At 48.3% G+C, this 20,902-nt stretch overlaps 1 protein-coding gene across 1 annotated transcript; it reads right to left on the reverse strand.

The window, feature by feature from the left end:
- Positions 1–1,604: 1,604 nt before the first annotated feature.
- spag7 (sperm associated antigen 7) lies at positions 1,605–13,187 on the reverse strand. Its single transcript, XM_068023758.1, has 7 exons — positions 13,081–13,187; positions 11,493–11,560; positions 10,163–10,251; positions 9,515–9,599; positions 8,467–8,556; positions 8,178–8,337; positions 1,605–3,310 (listed from the first exon to the last, which is right to left on the reverse strand). Exons 1-7 carry the CDS (start codon positions 13,163–13,165, stop codon positions 3,195–3,197), a joined length of 693 nt encoding a protein of 230 aa, XP_067879859.1. The 5' UTR covers positions 13,166–13,187; the 3' UTR covers positions 1,605–3,194.
- Positions 13,188–20,902: the final 7,715 nt, after the last annotated feature.

Genomic DNA, 20,902 nt, shown 5'->3' on the forward strand with positions numbered 1-20,902 from the left:
GATATACATTAATGATTTGGAGGAAAGTATAGGTGGACTGATTAGCAAGTTTGCAGACGACACTAAGATTGGTGGAGTAGCAGATAGTGAAGGGGACTGTCAGAGAATACAGCAGAATATAGATATATTAGAGAGTTGGGCAGAGAAATGGCAGATGGAGTTCAATCAGGGCAAATGCGAGGTGATGCATTTTGGAAGATCCAATTCAAGAGTGAACTATACAGTAAATGGAAAAGTCCTGGGGAAAATTGATGTCCAGAGAGATTTGGGTGTTCAGGTCCACTGTTCCCTGAAGGTGGCAATGCAGGTAAATAGAGTGGTCAAGAAGGCATACGGCATGCTTTCCTTCATCGGACGGGGCATTGAGTACAAGAGTTGGCAGGTCATGTTACAGTTGTATAGGACTTTGGTTCGGCCACATTTGGAATACTGCGTACAGTTCTGGTCGCCACATTATCAAAAGGATGTGGATGCTTTGGAGAGGGTGCAGAGGAGGTTCACCAGGATGTTGCCTGGTATGGAGGGCGCTAGCTATGAAGAGAGGTTGAGTAGATTAGGATTATTTTCATTAGAAAGACGGAGGTTGAGGGGGGACCTGATTGAGGTGTACAAAATCATGAGAGGTATAGACAGGGTGGACAGCAAGAGGCTTTTTCCCAGAGTGGGGGTTTCAATTACGAGAGGACACGAGTTCAAAGTGAAAGGGGAAATGTTTAGGGGGGATATGCGTGGAAAGTTCTTTACGCAGAGGGTGGTGGGCACCTGGAACGCATTGCCAGCGGAGGTGGTAGACGCGGGCACGATGGAGTCTTTTAAGATGTATCTAGACAGATACATGAATGGGCAGGAAGAAAAGAGATACAGAACCTTAGAAAATAGGCGACATGTTTAGAGAGAGGATCTGGATCGGCGCAGGCTTGGAGGGCCGAAGGGCCTGTTCCTGTGCTGTAATTATCTTTGTTCTATCTTTTTAACACGCCTTTTCAAAGTCCATATAACATTAACTGCACTACCCTCATCAACCCTTGTCACCATCTACAAGGCACAAGTCAGGAGTGTGATGGAATACTCTCCACTTGCCTGGATGTGTGCAGCTCCAACAACACTCAAGAAGCTTGACACCATCCAGGACAAAGCAGCCCGCTTGATTGGCACCCCATCTAGAAACATTCACTCCCTCCACTGTGTACAGTGGCAGCAGTGTGTACCATCTACAAGATGCACTGCAGCAACTCAGGCTCCTTAGACAGCACCTTCCAAACCCGCGACCTCTACCAACTAGAAGGACAAGGGCAGCAAATACATGGGAACACCACCACCTGCAAGTTCCCCTCCAAATCACACACCATCCTGACTTGGAACTATATCGCCGTTCCTTCACTGTCGCTGGGTCAAAATCCTGGAACTCCCTTCCTAACAGCACTGTGGGTCTACCTACCCCACATGGACTGCAGCGGTTCAAGAAGGCAGCTCACCACCACCTTCTCAAGGGCAATTAGGGATGAGCAATAAATGCTGGCCTAGCCACATCCTAAGAACAAATTTTGAAAAATATCCCATAAAATCCAGCACGAGAAAAGAATAAAGTGTTTCTAAGCCTGACAGAATGTTAGAAATTAAGGTTTATTTGCGAAAGGATAAAATGATTTCAGGAACTAAGCATCTCACCAGAATATAATTTACATTCAAACACTGCAGATTAAAATATAAAACAACATAAAATGGATGGATGTTATACTCCCAAGGCAATGATAGGGATTGTGTGGGACATGGGTGGATGTGAGACCTTCCAAGCAGTAACGGGAGCTCATTAATACAATCTCAGAGCTGGGGGGATGGGTGGAGGATGAGGGGGGTGGAGGAGGAAGAGGGGCAGTGAAGGGGGTTGGGGAAGGGGAGGAGGGGCGGGGTTGGGGAAGGGGAGGAGGGGCAGTGAAGGGGGTTGGGGAAGTGGAGGAGGGGCAGGGGTGGGGAAGGGGAGGAGGGGCAGTGAAGGGGGTTGGGGAAGTGGAGGAGGGGCTGGGGAAGTGGAGGAGGGGCAGTGAAGGGGGTTGGGGAAGTGGAGGAGGGGCAGTGAAGGGGGTTGGGGAAGTGGAGGAGGGGCAGGGGTGGGGAAGGGGAGGAGGGGCAGTGAAGGGGTTGGGGAAGTGGAGGAGGGGCAGTGAAGGGGGTTGGGGAAGGGGAAGAGGGGCAGTGAAGGGGGTTGGGGAAGGGGAGGAGGGGCAGTGAAGGGGGTTGGGGAAGGGGAGGAGGGGCAGTGAAGGGGGTTGGGGAAGGGGAGGAGGGGCAGTGAAGGGGGTGGGGAAGGGGACTGGCCTCAGAAGTCCTTACATGGAATGACTGAGCAACTGCCCCCTTCACCTTCTCCCCACCCACCAATCTCGCTGCTACTGCCCTGAGTTCCTGCAGGTTCACCACCCGGGTCGCCCCCTATTTCCACCAGTGCTTTCCACAGAAATCACAATATGGAGCAAGAACCACTTTGGAATAAAGTCACACATCCAACTCGTGCCTTGAAAAAAGGGTTTGATTGAGTTTGTCCCAGAGTCAGACAGGAGGGAGGAGCTGGGAGCAGATACGTGACAGGGCAGCAGCAAAGGCAAGCGAAACACTGGGTGGAGGTGATGCTGGTTTGCAGCACAGGGCCTTGGGAGAGCGAGGGAAGCAAGAAGCTAAGAATTTAGGAAGTCCGATCGACTCAACACCCACAGTCAGAGCTTTCTGTGGGTGGACTCGTCCACGTCAGAATCCTGCTTTACTTCAACTTCACACAATTTAAGAACACAAAGACCTCCTCATCTAATGACCGATACTTAAATTCTTTGTCCATTGCCCTGACATTAAGCATTGAATGATAATCAGGGTTTCACCCCGGGCGTAAAGGATCAGCAAGGAAGCACAAGTAGCAAGAACATGGCAGAGATAAAACAATCCGTTAGTAGAGTTCACAGGAAACTGTTCCAGACCCCGGGATCAATCAAATAGTCTGCATATATAAACCACTCCCCCCACCCCCACAAAACCTGTCCCCCAAACCCCTACAGGAACCCAGTTCTCCTGTCAAAGTGTCCCCACCCCCAATCCCCAAGGAACATAGCACGGTTCTAACAGCATTGAGTGGGGGGTGGGGGGAGGTGGTCTTGCCCTGATCAAGGCCTCAGTCTCAGAAGAGATTCTCTCGAGGGTCAGACCCCCTACAATCCGCTTGATCCGCCCGTTCCCTCGTCCGACAGTTTCAGTTTCTTCTTGGCCCTGATCTCGTTCATTGCTTCCTCGATTGACCGCGTGTCCCTCTTGTTGGTCGTGGGTACTGAGGAGGGAGGAGAGCAGGGCTGAGTCAGGGCAAAACTGGACACAATTCCCACACACACCCCAACGCGCACACAAGCTTTTTAAAATTCTTTGATGGGATGTGGGCGTCACTGGCAAGGCCAGCATTATTCGCCCATCCTTAATTGCCCTCGATAACTGAGTGGCTTGCTCAACTATTTCAGAAGGCAGTTAAGAGTCACATTGCTGTGGGTCTGGAGTCACATGTAGGGCAATGGCCTGGGCCTCTGGATTACCAGTTCAGTGACATTACCACTACATCACTGCAGTTCGAGCTTCTGTGGCATTGCTCATATCTACTGGGATGTGATTGAACAGCATTAACATGTCACTGTAACATGGCTAACAGCATTCAACTGTGGAGCAAATGAGACTCGAAAGCATGACCATCTCTGCCGCACTGTTAGGCAAACATTTCAGTACACCAGCACACATACACATACAGGGTCAATGGATAACACCTCACATTTACATAGTGATATTGACAGCTCACTGAAAGAGTTATCAGGACAGGCCAAAGAGGTAAGTTTCAATGAATGCCGTAAAGGAGAAGACAGAGGTAGAAGTAGAGAGGCGGAGAGGTTTAGGAAGGGAATTAGAGAGCTTAGGGCCTCAGCAGCTGAAGGCACAGCCGCCAATGGTGGAGCGATTAAAATCGGGGGATGGTCAAGAGGCCAGAATTGGAGGAGGGTAGCGATCTCGGAGGGTGGTTCGGCTGGAGGAGGTAAAAGATAGAAAAACAGATCTGAGTTACAGACTGGAATCTAATTGGGGGGGTTCAGGGGGTTGAAATATAGAATAACAGATACCCGGGAGTGAGATACAGATTGGAATCTGATCGAGGGGTTCGGGGGGTTTATATATAGAATAACAGATACCCGGGAGTGAGTTACAGACTGGAATCTGATCGAGGGGTTCGGGGGGTTTATATATAGAATAACAGATACCCGGGAGTGAGATACAGATTGGAATCTAATCGAGGGGTTCGGGGGGTTTATATATAGAATAACAGATACCCGGGAGTGAGATACAGATTGGAATCTAATCGAGGGGTTCGGGGGGTTTATATATAGAATAACAGATACCCGGGAGTGAGTTACAGACTGGAATCTGATCGAGGGGTTCGGGGGGTTTATATATAGAATAACAGATACCCGGGAGTGAGTCACAGACTGGAATCTAATTGGGGGGGTTCAGGGGGTTTATATATAGAATAACAGATACCCGGGAGTGAGATACAGATTGGAATCTAATCGAGGGGTTCGGGGGGTTTATATATAGAATAACAGATACCCGGGAGTGAGTTACAGACTAGAATCTGATCGAGGGGTTCATATATAGAATAACAGATACCCGGGAGTGGGTTACAGACTAGAATCTGATCGAGGGGTTCGAGGGGTTTATATATAGAATAACAGATACCCGGGAGTGAGTTACAGACTGGAATCTAATCGAGGGGTTCGGGGGGTTTATATATCGAATAACAGATACCCGGGAGTGAGATACAGATTGGAATCTAATCGAGGGATTCGGGGGGTTTATATATAGAATAACAGATACCCGGGAGTGAGTTACAGACTGGAATCTAATCGAGGGGTTTGGGGGGTTTATATATAGAATAACAGATACCCGGGAGTGGGTTACAGACTAGAATCTGATCGAGGGGTTCGAGGGGTTTATATATAGAATAACAGATACCCGGGAGTGAGTTACAGACTGGAATCTAATCGAGGGGTTCGGGGGGTTTATATATAGAATAACAGATACCCGGGAGTGAGATACAGATTGGAATCTAATCGAGGGATTCGGGGGGTTTATATATAGAATAACAGATACCCGGGAGTGAGTTACAGACTGGAATCTAATCGAGGGGTTTGGGGGGTTTATATATAGAATAACAGATACCCGGGAGTGAGTTACAGACTGGAATCTAATCGAGGGGTTCATATATAGAATAACAGATACCCGGGAGTGGGTTACAGACTAGAATCTGATCGAGGGGTTCGGGGGGTTTATATATAGAATAACAGATACCCGGGAGTGAGATACAGATTGGAATCTAATCGAGGGATTCGGGGGGTTTATATATAGAATAACAGATACCCGGGAGTGAGTTACAGACTGGAATCTAATCGAGGGGTTTGGGGGGTTTATATATAGAATAACAGATACCCGGGAGTGAGTTACAGACTGGAATCTAATCGAGGGGTTTATATATAGAATAACAGATACCCGGGAGTGAGTTACAGACTGGAATCTAATCGAGGGGTTCATATATAGAATAACAGATACCCGGGAGTGGGTTACAGACTAGAATCTGATCGAGGGGTTCGAGGGGTTTATATATAGAATAACAGATACCCGGGAGTGAGTTACAGACTGGAATCTAATCGAGGGGTTCGGGGGGTTTATATATAGAATAACAGATACCCGGGAGTGAGATACAGATTGGAATCTAATCGAGGGATTCGGGGGGTTTATATATAGAATAACAGATACCCGGGAGTGAGTTACAGACTGGAATCTAATCGAGGGGTTCGGGGTGGTTTATATATAGAATAACAGATACCCGGGAGTGAGTTACAGACTGGAATCTAATCGAGGGGTTCGGGTGGTTTATATATAGAATAACAGATACCCGGGAGTGAGTTACAGACTAGAATCTGATCGAGGGGTTCGAGGGGTTTAATTATAGAATAACAGATACCCGGGAGTGAGTTACAGACTGGAATCTATTCGAGGGGTTTATATATAGAATAACAGATACCCAGGAGTGAGTTACAGACTGGAATCTAATCGAGGGGTTCGGGGGGTTTAAATTTAGAATAACAGATACCCGGGAGTGAGTTACAGACTGGAATCTAATCGAGAGGTTTGGGAGATTTATATATAGAATAACAGATACCCGCGAGTGAGTTACAGACTGGAATCTGATCGAGGGGTTCAGGTGGTTTATATATAGAATAACAGATACCCGGGAGTGAGTTACAGACTGGAATCTGATCGAGGGGTTCAGGTGGTTTATATATAGAATAACAGATACCCGGGAGTGAGTTACAGACTGGAATCTGATCGAGGGGCTCGGGTGGTTTATATATAGAATAACAGACACCCGGGAGTGAGTTACAGACTGGAATCTAATCGAGGGGTTCGGGGGGGGGGGGTTTATATACAGAATAACAGATACCCGGCAGTGAGTTACAGACTGGAATCTGATCGAGGGGCTCGGGTGGTTTATATATAGAATAACAGATACCCAGGAGTTACAGACTGGAATCTAATCGAGGGGTTCGGGGGGTTTATATATAGAATAACAGTTACCTGGGAGTGAGTTACAGACTGGAATCTAATCGAGGGGTTCGGGGGGTTTATATATAGAATAACAGATACCCAGGAGTTACAGACTGGAATCTAATCGAGGGGTTCGGGGGGTTTATATATAGAATAACAGTTACCTGGGAGTGAGTTACAGACTGGAATCTAATCGAGGGGTTCGGGGTGGTTTATATATAGAATAACAGATACCCGGGAGTGAGTTACAGACTGGAATCTAATCGAGGGGTTTATATATAGAATAACAGATACCCGGGAGTGAGTTACAGACTGGAATCTGATCGAGGGGTTCGGGTGGTTTATATATGGAATAACAGATACCCGGGAGTGAGTTACAGACTGGAATCTAATCGAGGGGTTCGGGGGGTTTATATATAGAATAACAGATACCCGGGAGTGAGTTACAGACTGGAATCTAATTAAGGGGTTTCGGGGGGTTTATATATAGAATAACAGATACCCGGGAGTGAGTTACAGACTGGAATCTAATCGAGGGGTTTATATATAGAATGACAGATACCCGGGAGTGAGTTACAGACTGGAATCTAATCGAGGGGTTCGGGATGGTTTATATATAGAATAACAGATACCCGCGAGTGAGTTACAGACTCGAATCTAATCGAGGGGTTTCGGGGGGTTTATATATAGAATAACAGATACCCGGGAGTGAGTTACAGACTGGAATCTAATCGAGGGGTTTCGGGGGGTTTATATATAGAATAACAGATACCCGGGAGTGAGTTACAGACTGGAATCTAATCGAGGGGTTTGGGGGGGGTTTATATATAGAATAACAGATACCCGGGAGTGAGTTACAGACTGGAATCTAATCGAGGGGTTTGGGGGGGGTTTATATATAGAATAACAGACACCCGGGAGTGAGTTACAGACTGGAATCTAATCGAGGGGTTTGGGGGGGGTTTATATATGGAATAACAGATACCCGGGAGTGAGTTACAGACTGGAATCTAATCGAGGGGTTCGGGGGGAGTTTATATATAGAATAACAGATACCCGGCAGTGTGTTACAGACTGGAATCTAATCGAGGGGTTCGGGGGGGGTTTATATATAGAATAACAGATACCCGGGAGTGAGTTACATACTGGAATCTAATCGAGGGGTTCGGGGGGGGTTTATATATAGAATAACAGATACCCGGGAGTGAGTTACAGACTGGAATCTAATCGAGGGGTTTGGGGGGGTTTATATATAGAATAACAGATACCCGGGAGTGAGTTACAGACTGGAATCTAATCGAGGGGTTCGGGGGGGGTTTATATATAGAATAACAGATACCCGGGAGTGAGTTACAGACTGGAATCTAATCGAGGGGTTTGGGGGGGGTTTATATATAGAATAACAGATACCCGGGAGTGAGTTACAGACTGGAATCACTCTCTCGGCTTAATGTCTTTATGATGAGATGCCTGTGGGTAATATCTCCACGTTATGTGCCAGTGATCAGATTGCCTGTGCTGGTACATGAATCCTCGCCAGTGTAACCCTCACGTACCACAGCCATACGCCTTGTTTGCTTGCAGGGTGTGTGCTCCTTCCTTGGCTGCTACAGTGCCAATTAAATGGCTGTACTTCTCCTTGTAGTTGGTGTTGGGACAGGCTTCCTTCGAGGGGCCTTGTTTTGCAGCTTGTTCAGCCTCTTCCTGAGCCAACTCCTGCCGGGGCGAGAAAGAGGGAAGAATCATCACTAAACAGAGACCAGGTTCCCTGCAGTGGGGGGAGTGGGGGTGTATTGTGGGGAGGGGGGGTGGAAGGCTAATCCAGCAGTGAGGTTTCGACATTACCTTAATTCGCCTTTTCTCCTCAGCTTTCTGTGGGTCCCACTCCTCTCCTCTCCGATAGGCATCCAGCTCCTCGTCCGATGGAGCAAATTCCTAACAACAGAAACTCTGCTCATTAAACTGGAACAGCTCAAAATTAACCTCGAGAGCAAGAACAAGCCGTCCCACTGACCTTAACCCAGTAAAGGTACAGGATCCATGAGCATCAGACCCAGTGACACTCACCTCATCCAGCAACGGGGCCCCTCACCCAGAGGCAGGGACCCTCGCCCAGTGAGACCCTCACCCAGAGGCAGGGACCCTCGCCCAGTGAGACCCTCACCTAGAGACAGGGAGCCTCACCCAGTGAGACCCTCATCCAGAGACAGGGACCCCTGCCCAGAGAGATCCTCGCCCAGAGACAGGGACCCCTGCCCAGAGAGACCCTCATCCAGAGACAGGAACCCTTGCCCAGTGAGACCCTCACCCAGAGACAGGGACCCCTGCCCAGAGAGACCCTCATCCAGAGACAGGGACCCCTGTCCAGAGAGATCCTCACCCAGAGACAGGGACCCCTGCCCAGAGAGACCCTCATCCAGAGACAGGGACCCTTGCCCAGTGAGACCCTCACCCAGAGACAGGGACCCTCGCCCAGTGAGACCCTCACCTAGAGACAGGGAGCCTCACCCAGTGAGACCCTCATCCAGAGACAGGGACCCCTGCCCAGAGAGATCCTCACCCAGAGACAGGGACCCCTGCCCAGAGAGACCCTCGCCCAGAGACAGGGACCCCTGCCCAGAGAGACCCTCATCCAGAGACAGGGACCCCTGCCCAGAGAGATCCTCACCCAGAGACAGGGACCCCTGCCCATAGAGACCCTCATCCAGAGACAGGGACCCCTGCCCAGAGAGATCCTCATCCAGAGACAGGGACCCTTGCCCAGTGAGACCCTCACCCAGAGACAGGAACCCTTGCCCAGTGAGACCCTCACCCAGAGACCCTTGCCCAGAGAGACATTCGTCACTGTTTCTCTCTCCTAGTTGCCCCCCGGCTCTTCACGTTTTGCTTATACCTTTTTGAAGATCATCACATATCTGCTGTCATCGTCCTCTCCGAATGAGAATGAGGTCAGCCCGGCCACTTCAACCACATCGTGCCTGCAGACAGAGAGCAATCAGAGAGCTGATCAGTGAGATGCAGGGGAGGGGAGGGGCTAGTGGGGGATGAGGTGAGTGTCACCGGGTCTGATGCTCATGGTTCCTTTACTGGGAGGGGCTTTTGCAGATTTCTTGCTAATTCTCTATTCCAGGAGCAAACAAAAACTGCAACTTGTATTTATAAAGTGACTTTAACATCATAAAACATTCCGAGGCACTTCACAGGAGTGTAAACAAACATAATTTGACCCTGAGCCACATAGGGAGATATTAGGACAGGTGAACGACAGCTTGGTCAAAGAGGTCGGTTTTAAGGAGCATCTTAAAGGAGGAGAGAGATGCAGAGAGGTTTAGGGAGGGAATTCCAGAGCTTAGGATCCAGGCAGCTGAAGGCACGGCCACCAATGGTGGAGCGATTAAAATTGGGGATGGTCAGAGTGACAGATCGGACCTTCGGTGCAACCTAAGGAAATCCAGGAAATTCCAGCTGGGACAGAGGTGAGAGGTGAGAGGAGTAACTGCACGGCCCCAGCCTGGTGATTCCAGTGACAATCCACACTTACAAAATACTCCTCTCCAGCTTGTTCATTGGATCAAATTTCTTCTTCTTCTGTGTACTGCTCTGAATAAAATCAGAGATCAACTTCTCCATCTGTAAAATCAAATACAATACAAACCATTACTGCACAGTGTAGAGGGAGCTTTACTCTGTATCTAACCCCGTACTGTACCTGTCCTGGGAGTGTTTGATGGGACAGTGTAGAGGGAGCTTTACTCTGTATCTAACCCCGTACTGTACCTGTCCTGGGAGTGTTTGATGGGGACAGTGTAGAGGGAGCTTTACTCTGTATCTAACCCCGTACTGTACCTTTCCTGGGAGTGTTTGATGGGGACAGTGTAGAGGGAGCTTTACTCTGTATCTAACCCCGTGCTGTACCTGTCCTGGGAGTGTTTGATGGGGACAGTGTAGAGGGAGCTTTACTCTGTATCTAACCCCGTACTGTACCTGTCCTGGGAGTGTTTGATGGGGGACAGTGTAGAGGGAGCTTTACTCTGTATCTAACCCCGTGCTGTACCTGTCCTGGGAGTGTTTGATGGGGGACAGTGTAGAGGGAGCTTTACTCTGTATCTAACCCCGTACTGTACCTGTCCTGGGAGTGTTTGATGGGGGACAGTGTAGAGGGAGCTTTACTCTGTATCTAACCCCGTACTGTACCTGTCCTGGGAGTGTTTGATGGGGACAGTGTAGAGGGAGCTTTACTCTGTATCTAACCCCGTACTGTACCTGTCCTGGGAGTGTTTGATGGGGACAGTGTAGAGGGAGCTTTACTCTGTATCTAACCCCGTACTGTACCTGTCCTGGGAGTGTTTGATGGGGACAGTGTAGAGGGAGCTTTACTCTGTATCTAACCCCGTACTGTACCTGTCCTGGCGAGTGTTTGATGGGGGACAGTGTAGAGGGAGCTTTACTCTGTATCTAACCCCATACTGTACCTGTCCTGGGGAGTGTTTGATGGGGACAGTGTAGAGGGAGCTTTACTCTGTATCTAACCCCGTACTGTACCTGTCCTGGGGAGTGTTTGATGGGGGACAGTGTAGAGGGAGCTTTACTCTGTATCTAACCCCGTGCTGTACCTGTCCTGGGAGTGTTTGATGGGACAGTGTCGAGGGAGCTTTACTCTGTATCTAACCCCCATGCTGTACCTGTCCTGGGGGTGTTTGATGGGGACAGTGTAGAGGGAGCTTTACTCTGTATCTAACCCCGTACTGTACCTGTCCTGGGAGTGTTTGATGGGGACAGTGTAGAGGGAGCTTTACTCTGTATCTAACCCCATGCTGTACCTGTCCTGGGAGTGTTTGACAGGATGTCCCACAGTCATGTATCTCTCTTACCCGCTTCCTGAATTCTGCTTTCTGTTTCCTGTCTTCTTCTTGCATCTTTTTCAGTCTGGCTGCTTGCTCTGAGAAAGGAACAAAGTAAAGGAGCAGTCGTGTTTAACAACTTCAAACTCTGGGACATAAATCACAAGATGAAACCTGAGGAGTGGGGCAGGAGGCAGTGCTGGAGCAGCACAGGGGTTAGAGCTGTCTGTATAGGTCGACATTCCCAGAGAGTGCAGTCACAGCGCCTGATATACCCACAGCCCTCAGCACATCATGGGGTTGTAAACTCTTCCAGATAAGCACAGACAACAACTTGTATTTATATAGCACCTTGAACATCATAAAACATCCCAAGGTGCTTCCAAGAAGCGTTATCAAACAAAATGTAACACTGAGAAACATAGGGAGATATTAGGACAGGCGACCAAAAGCTTGGTAAAAGAGGTTGGTTTTAAGGAACATCTTAAAAGGAGGAGAGGTGTGGGAGGGAATTCCAGAGCTTAGGACCCAGGCAGCTGAAGGAACGACCGCCAAGGGTGGAGCGATGGAAATCGGGGATGCGGAAGAGGCCAGAATGGAAGAGCACAGAGATCTCGGAGGGTTGTAGGGCTGGAGGAGGTTACAGACATCGGGAGAGGGAGACTTGTAAACAAGGATGAGAATTTTAAAATGGAGGCGTTGCTGACCAGTGTAGGTCATGAGCACTGGGGGTGATGTGTGAATGGGAGAGTGGAAGAATGGGAGTCAGTGTGAGTGAGGACATGGGGCAGCAGAGTTTTGCATGAGCTGAAGATTACAGAGGATGGAAAGTGGGAGACCAGCCAGGAGAGCATTAAATAGTCAACCTCTCACCCAATGTAGCCCCAGACCCCAAACCATCTAACAACCACCATGATCCACGACCCCCTTCCCACCCACCCATACCACCTCCACCCCATCCCCCAATGCCTCCCCAGTCGCATGTCACCCCACAATGTATCTCTAATCCCAGCCCCACCCCCCATCCCATCCCCGACCCCCAATGCCGCCCCAAAGTCCCAACCCCCACCCACCCCCCAATAGCCCCCTCCAGTCCCATCCCCCACCGCCCCAGTGCCCCCTCCAGTCCCAACCCCCACCCACCCCCCAATGGCCCCCTCCAGTCCCATCCTCCCAAAAAACCCTTCCCCCGGTTTCATCCCCCCTGGTCCCATCCCCACAATATCCCATCCCCACAATATCCCCCCCCCCCAGGAGCAACAGTCCCAGCACTGCACTCCCTCCGATGGCCATGAGGAGGTGCAGTTCAGCCCACTGTCAAGGCCGATTGGCTCTCTGGATGATTGACACCCGGACTGGCCAATCAGAAACAGGCCCTTTGCCCTACCGCGATGCAGACATTCGATCCAGCAAATCAGCACCCGCGACGGATCAGACGGGCTGCGCTACCGGCCAATCATCAGGCTGGGCCAGGAAACATCCCGCCCACCCAGGCCAATCAGAACGTAGATCGGGAAGGGGAGGCGGGACTCAGGCGCCTCAGGGTCCCGTCTGAGACGGAAAATGGCGGGGCGGCGGGCGGAGAGGCAAGCGGAGGCGGCTGGACCGCGGCCGGTACCTCGGGCCTTGCGGCGGGTCTCCTGGTCGCCGACGGTCGGCGGCTTCTCCATGGAGCTCAGGATTGAGCTGAGCAGATCCGCCATCTTGGCCGCGTAGGCGGAGCGGAAGTGGCGCCTCTTAAAGGTAAAGTCACCTTAAAGGGCCGGTCCGCCGACTTTAATTCGCATCTTTTAAAGGCACAGGCCGCGGATTGCTAACCCTATTTAAAGGGACTCCTTCATGAATTAGAGTGGGGCCCAAGGAAAAGGGAAGATTTTTTGTGGATTTGTTGAGGTTCCTGTGAAGGGCCTTTGGGACATTTTGCTGCTTTAAACGCACAGAATAAATGCAAGAACATAAGAAACAGCAGCAGGAGTAGACCATTCGGCCCCTCAAACCTGCTCCATCGTTCAATATGATCATGGCCGATCTTCTGCTTCAACTCCACTTTCTTGCCCACACCCATATCCTGAGAGACCAAAAATCTATCTCAATGCTGGAGCATCCAACAACCCTTAGGGATAGACAATTCCAAAGATTCACAACCCTCTCAGTAAAGAAATTTTCCTGATTCTCAGTTCTAAATGATTAAGCCTTATTCCTGTGCCCCTGTGTTCTAGATTCCCCAGCCAGGGGAAACAACCTCTCTGTGTCTACCCTGTTCAAGCCCCTTCAGAATCTTCTATGTTTCAATGAGATCACCTCTCGGTCTTCTAAAAGCTAGTGAGTGGAGGGCCAATTTCCTCAGGACCTTTCATTGTACCACCTCCAATGCAAGCATATCCTTCCTAAAATATGGCGGCCAAAACTGTGCACAGTACTCCGGGTGTTCTTGTTATTGAGGGAGAAGTCAGAGGCAGAACCAGGGAAATCACCAGGTAATCATGGTAAAGGATCTTGTAGGGAAGAGTGCTCATAACATGATAAAGGGAGTGCGAAATTCTGACAGTGAGAAACTTGGGCCTGAAACTAATGTTCTAAACTTAAATAAAGGTAATTACAAACGGATAAAGACAGAGTTGGATAAAGTGTTTCTGTTATGGAATATAGGTACAATCGGCTTAATTAAGTAGAATTTAGATATAGTTAAAATATTATACCTTTTAGAATTAAAGATTAAATAAATGGTCAGGTTTTCGAGACTCACTGACATTTCCCTTTAAGAAGGTAGAGTTTAAAAATTTGAATTATGAACCAGAAACAAGTAGGGAAATCCATTTGTGTCTCTGTTGTCAGGGGCTTGGAAAATTAACACACACATTGAAATAATCCTGTCAGTAAGAGGTAGCAATAAACTTAAATGGTTTATGCAGACAGGTCAGCTCCGGAGGTTGCTTTGGGGTGCCATAGAAAGGGCAATTATAGATAATGAAACAATAAATGGAATGGACTGACAGGAACAAGAGGTTAAGTAAACACAATTATAAACATTTTGATTAGATAAATGCTCACAACTTCAAAAGCAAAGGAATTCCAGTAAATCATTAAGTGGATATGGTAATTAAATATATGGATTTTAAAAGGAAGATAAACACACACAGGAAGATCACATCTATATGCTAAAAATCAGAGGACACTTCAGAAACAGTATAAACATGAGAGGTTTTTGAAGCAAACATTAAAAAAGTGTTAAATCCTCAAACAATGCTTCCCAACTAAGAGGAATTTAGAGTCATAGAGAGATACAGCACTGAAACTGGCCCTTCAGCCCACTGAGTCTGTGCCAACCATCAACCACCCATTTAATCCTATGTTAATCCCATTTCCCTCTCACATCCCCACCTTCCCTCAATTCTCCTACCACCTACCAACACTAGGGGCAATTTACAATGGCCAATTTACCTATCAACCCACAAGTCTTTGGCTGTGAGAGGAAACCGGAGCACCCGGAGGAAACCCACGCGGTCACAGGGAGAACTTGCAAACTCCGCACAGACAGTACCCAGAATCAAACCCGGGTCGCTGGAACTGTGAGGCTGCGGTGCTAATCACTGCGCCACAGTGCCACCCTGAAGGTAAAAAGTTTACTTTAAATTTTGATGGATATTCTAAGATATTTTTACTGTAACATTAGCAAGGTTAAACTTTTGGATTCTATGTTAAAAATAAGATTATATGTTACATCTTTTAGTAATATTTGATAGTGATATACTTAGCCACTTAGAAGTGGATTGCATGTCAAGTTCTTTAATAAATCTGTAAAAGTTAATAAATCGTCTCATGTCGCCTTCTGTATACAACTACAAAGAACTCCCTCTCTGTGTCTCTTTAAGTGGAGAGATATGTATTGAAGAGAGTTCCCAGACCCTTATAATATCTGCGTTATTTATGACTTAGCCATAATGATGAAAAATAGGCTATCCAAAAGATGGTAATATTCTCTGTTGGTTTTCTTTCTGTGAGGGAAAGCTAGTACTATTCTTTGGACCCAAATAAGTGTCTATGAGAATTTGCCTGGTTTGAACTTGATTAAAGGAGATTCATAGGGATGTACTCCTGATTTGGTTTAGTCCCTGTAAGGGGTTAAAGTCATAAATCACTGTCTCCTTCCTTTCTTGAACAGAGGTGTTACATTTGCAGTTTTCCAATCTGCTGCTAGCTTTCCAGAATCAAGGGAATTTTGGAAGATTACAATCAATGCATCCACTATCCACACAGCCACTTCTTTTAAAACGCAGGGGACTTGTTAGCCCTTAGTCCCATTAGTTTTTCTAGTACTTTATCTCTAGTGATAGTGATTGTTTTAAGTTCTCCCTCCTTTTTGCCCCCTGATTTTCTATTATTGCTTTCAGTTATCATTAAGACAAATACAATATATCTGTTCAAAATCTCTGCAATTTGCTTGTTTCCCATTATTAATTCCCCAGTCTCGTCCTCTAAGGGACCAACGTCTATTTTAGCTGCTCTCTTCCTTTTTATATACTTGTAGAAGCTCTTACTATCTGTTTTTATATTTCTTGCTAGTTTACTCTCATATTCTAATTTCTCTCTCTCTATTTTTATTTTAGTCATCTTTTGCTGCTTTCTGAAATTTTCCCAAACTCCTGGCCCACCGCGAATCTTTGCAGAATTGTACACCTTTTCTTTCAATTTGATACAATCCTTAACTTCGATTTTCCCAGTTCACAAGTGGCCAGTTAGCTGAACATGTCATCAGGAAAATGCTGGAATCTATTATTAAGGAAAGAGAAGCAGGACATTTAGAAAATCTCAATGCAATCAGGCAGAGTCAACATGGTTTTATAAAAGGAGGATGGTGTTTGACAAATTTATTTTTAGGATGCAGCAAGTAGGGTGGATAAAGGGCAACCAGTAGATGTGATGTATTTGGATTTCCAAAAGGCTAGAAGGTTCACGAGGCTTATTTCTGAGATGAAGGGGTTGTCTTATGAGGAAAGGTTGAGCAGGTTGGGCCTATATTCATTGGAGTTTTCTGAGGGGGCTTTACAGGGTAGATGCCGAGAGGATGTTTCCTCTCGTGGGGGAATCTAGAGCTAGGGGGCACAGTTTCAAAATAAGGAGTCTCCCTTTTAAGATGGAAATGAGGAATTTTTTTTAGAAAGCATGCAAAAGTTATGGCACGGAAAGAGGCCATTCAGCCCATTGTGTCTGCTGAAAAACTAGCCACCCAATCTAAACCCACCTTCCAGCACTGGGTCCATAGCCTTGCAGGTTAGAGCAGGTCCCGGTACCTTATCTCAGAGGGTTGTTAATCTTTCGAATTCTCTTCCCCGGAGAGCAGTGGAGGCTGGGTCATTGAATATATTCAATTCCTTGGATAAGGGTTTCAGCAGCAGATGAGATGAGACGGGGGCAGAGACGGGAAATGTGTATATGGAAATAGGCGGGCTTAGTGATATGGGGTCTGAAACATAGCTCAGGATTAAATATAATGCCAAAATTGCCCCAGAATCCCCTATTTCAGCATTCAATTGTTAACTAATTCCAGTATTTTCCTGCCTGTTATTTTCATAAGGTCGTCTTCTTCTTTGTCCTCCTTGTCTCGAGAGACAATGGATACACGCCTGGAGGTGGTCAGTGGTTTGTGAAGCAGCGCCTGGAGTGGCTATAAAGGCCAATTCTAGAGTGACAGACTCTTCCACAGGTGCTGCAGATAAAATTGGTTGTCGGGGCTGTTACACAGTTTGCTCTCCCCTTGCGCTTCTGTCTTTTTTCCTTCCAATTGTGAAGTCTCTTCGACTCGCCACACTTTAGCCTCGCCTTTATGGCTGCCCGCCAGCTCTGGCGATCGCTGGCAACTGACTCCCACGACTTGTGATCAATGTCACACGATTTCATGTCGCGTTTGCAGACGTCTTTAAAGCGGAGACATGGACGGCCGGTGGGTCTGATACCAGTGGCGAGCTCGCTGTACAATATGTCTTTGGGGATCCTGCCATCTTCCATGCGGCTCACATGGTCAAGCCATCTCAGGCGCCGCTGACTCAGTAGTGTGTATAAGCTGGGGATGTTGGCCGCCTCGAGGACGTCTGCGTTGGAGATACGGTCCTGCCACCTGATGCCAAGGATTCTCCGGAGGCAGCGAAGATGGAATGAATTGAGATGTCGCTCTTGGCTGACATACGATGTCCAGGCCTCGCTGCCATAGAGCAAGGTACTGAGGACACAGGCTTGATACACTCGGACTTTTGTGTTCTGTGTCAGTGCGCCATTTTCCCACACTCTCTTGGCCAGTCTGGACATAGCAGTGGAAGCCTTTCCCATGTGCTCGTTGATTTCTGCATCGAGAGACAGGTTACTGGTGATAGTTGAGCCTAGGTAGGTGAACTCTTGAACCACTTCCAGAGCGTGGTCGCCAATATTGATGGATGGAGCATTACTGACGCCCTGTCCGATGATGTTCGTTTCCTTGAGGTTGATGGTTAGGCCAAATTCGTTGCAGGCAGCCGCAAACCTGTCGATGAGATTCTGCAGACACTCTTCAGTGTGGGATGTTAATGCAGCGTCAGCAAAGAGGAGGTCCTTGATGAGGACTTTCCGTACTTTGGTCTTCGCTCTTAGACGGGCAAGGTTGAACAACCTGCCACCTGATCTTGTGTGGAGGAAAATTCCTTCTTCTGAAGACTTGAACGCATGTGAGAGCAGCAGGGAGAAAAAAAATCCCAAAAAGTGTGGGTGCAAGAACACAGCCCTGTTTCACGCCACTCAGGATAGGAAAGGGGTCTGATGAGGCACCGCTATGCTGAATTGTGCCTTTCATATTGTCATGGAATGAGGTGATGATACTTAGTAGCTTTGATAGACATCTGATCTTTTCTAGTAGTCTGAAGAGACCACGTCTGCTGACAAGATCAAAGGCTTTGGTGAGATCTATGAAAGCAACGTAGAGGGGCATCTGTTGTTCGCGGCATTTCTCCTGTAGCTGGCGAAGGGAGAACAGCATGTCAATGATGGATCTCTCTGCTCGAAAGCCACACTGTGCCTCAGGGTAGACGCGCTCGGCCAGCTTCTGGAGCCTGTTTAAAACGACTCGAGCGAAGACTTTCCCCACTATGCTGAGCAGGGAGATTCCACGGTAATTGTTGCAGTCACCGCGGTCGCCCTTGTTCTTATAGAGGGTGATGATCACGCATGTCCTGTGGTACTGCTCCCTCATCCCAGCACAGGCAAAGCAGGTCATGTAGTGCTGAGAGTATAGCAGGCTTGGCACTCTTGATTATTTCAGGGGTAATGCTGTCCTTCCCAGGGGCTTTTCCGCTGGCTCGAGAATCAATGGCATCACTGAGTTCCGATTTTGTTGGCTGTTCGTCCAGCTCATCCATGACTGGCAGAGGCTGGGCTGCATTGAGGGCGGTCTCAGTGACAACATTCTCCCTGGAGTACAGTTCTAGGTAGTGTTCCACCCAGCGGTCCATTTGCTTGCGTTGGTCAGTGATTGTGTCCCCTGATTTAGATTTGAGGGGTGGGGGGGGGGGGGGCGATCTTCTTGATGGATGGCCCAAAAGCTGCCTTAATGCCATCATACATTCCTCTGATGTTTCTGATGTCGGAGGCCAGCTGAATACGACTGCATAGGTGTTGCCAGTAGTCATTTTTGCGCAGCACCTGGCTGTTCTTTGTGCTGTGCTTCTGGCTGTTTTAAGTGCTACGGATGTTAACTCGTTGGGGGCTTTCTTGTAGTTCAACAGTGCAATGCGCTTAGCGGCTATGACAGGTTCCAGCTCTTCAAAATGAGATTGAAACCAGTCTGCATTCTGCTTCACACTTTTGGCATAGGTGGCCATTGCTGACTCATAGATGGCGTCTCTGATGTGGGCCCACTCGGTCTCTGCATCCCCTCTAGGAGTGTTTTGAAGGGCTTTTTCAAGTGAATTTAGATATTTTTTGTAACAGCTGTGGATAAGAAATTCTGCTCGTGTTGATCTGCGGGCGGCCCTTCTGCTTGGAGTGATGTAGCTTCTTTGGTTTGAGTCTAACCTTGCTGCACACCAGGGAGTGGTCGGTGTCACAGTCCGCACTGTCGAAGCTGCATGTGATTTGAACGCTGTTTATAGAGGCTCACCTTGTGACGATGAGGTCCATCTGGTGTCAACGACGTGATCTTGGGTGCCTCCATGAAACCTGGTGACAGGGTTTAGTATGAAAGAACGAGTTGGTGATGCAGAGGTTGTGACAGGTACACAACTCCAGCAGTCTCTGTCCATTCTCATTCATCCTTCCAACGCCATAGCGCCCAAGGCAGGAGGGCCATGAGTCATGGTCGGCCCCAACCCTGGCATTAAAGCTGGGGTTGTTCTCCTTGGAGCAAATTAAATTGAGGGGGGAATTTGATAGAGCTGTATAACATTGTGACAGGTTTATATAAAGGTCAACAAAGAAAAACTGTTCACATTAGCCGATGGTACAAGGACTTCTTCTTCTTTCTTTCTTTTGGGCCTCCTTATCTCGAGAGACAATGGATACGCGCCTGGAGGTGGTCAGTGGTTTGTGAAGCAGCGCCTGGAGTGGCTATAAAGGCCAATTCTGGAGTGACAGGCTCTTCCACAGGTGCTGCAGAGAAATTTGTTTGTTGGGGCTGTTGCACAGTTGGCTCTCCCCTTGCGCCTCTGTCTTTTTTCCTGCCAACTACTAAGTCTCTTCGACTCGCCACAATTTAGCCCTGTCTTTATGGCTGCCCGCCAGCTCTGGCGAATGCTGGCAACTGACTCCCACGACTTGTGATCAATGTCACACGATTTCATGTCGCGTTTGCAGACGTCTTTATAACGGAGACATGGACGGCCGGTGGGTCTGATACCAGTGGCGAGCTCGCTGTACAATGTGTCTTTGGGGATCCTGCCATCTTCCATGCGGCTCACATGGCCAAGCCATCTCAAGCGCCGCTGACTCAGTAGTGTGTATAAGCTGGGGGTGTTGGCCGCTTCAAGGACTTCTGTGTTGGAGATATAGTCCTGCCACCTGATGCCAAGTATTCTCCGAAGGCAGCGAAGATGGAATGAATTGAGACGTCGCTCTTGGCTGGCATACGTTGTCCAGGCCTCGCTGCCGTAGAGCAAGGTACTGAGGACACAGGCCTGATACACTCGGACTTTTGTGTTCCGTGTCAGTGCGCCATTTTCCCACACTCTCTTGGCCAGTCTGGACATAGCAGTGGAAGCCTTACCCATGCGCTTGTTGATTTCTGCATCTAGAGACAGGTTACTGGTGATAGTTGAGCCTAGGTAGGTGAACTCTTGAACCACTTCCAGAGCGTGGTCGCCAATATTGATGGATGGAGCATTTCTGACATCCTGCCCCATGATGTTCGTTTTCTTGAGGCTGATGGTTAGGCCAAATTCATTGCAGGCAGACGCAAACCTGTCGATGAGACTCTGCAGGCA

This window comes from Heterodontus francisci, chromosome 48 (genome assembly GCF_036365525.1).
Source record: "Heterodontus francisci isolate sHetFra1 chromosome 48, sHetFra1.hap1, whole genome shotgun sequence".
Classification (NCBI taxonomy): Eukaryota; Metazoa; Chordata; class Chondrichthyes; order Heterodontiformes; family Heterodontidae; genus Heterodontus; species Heterodontus francisci.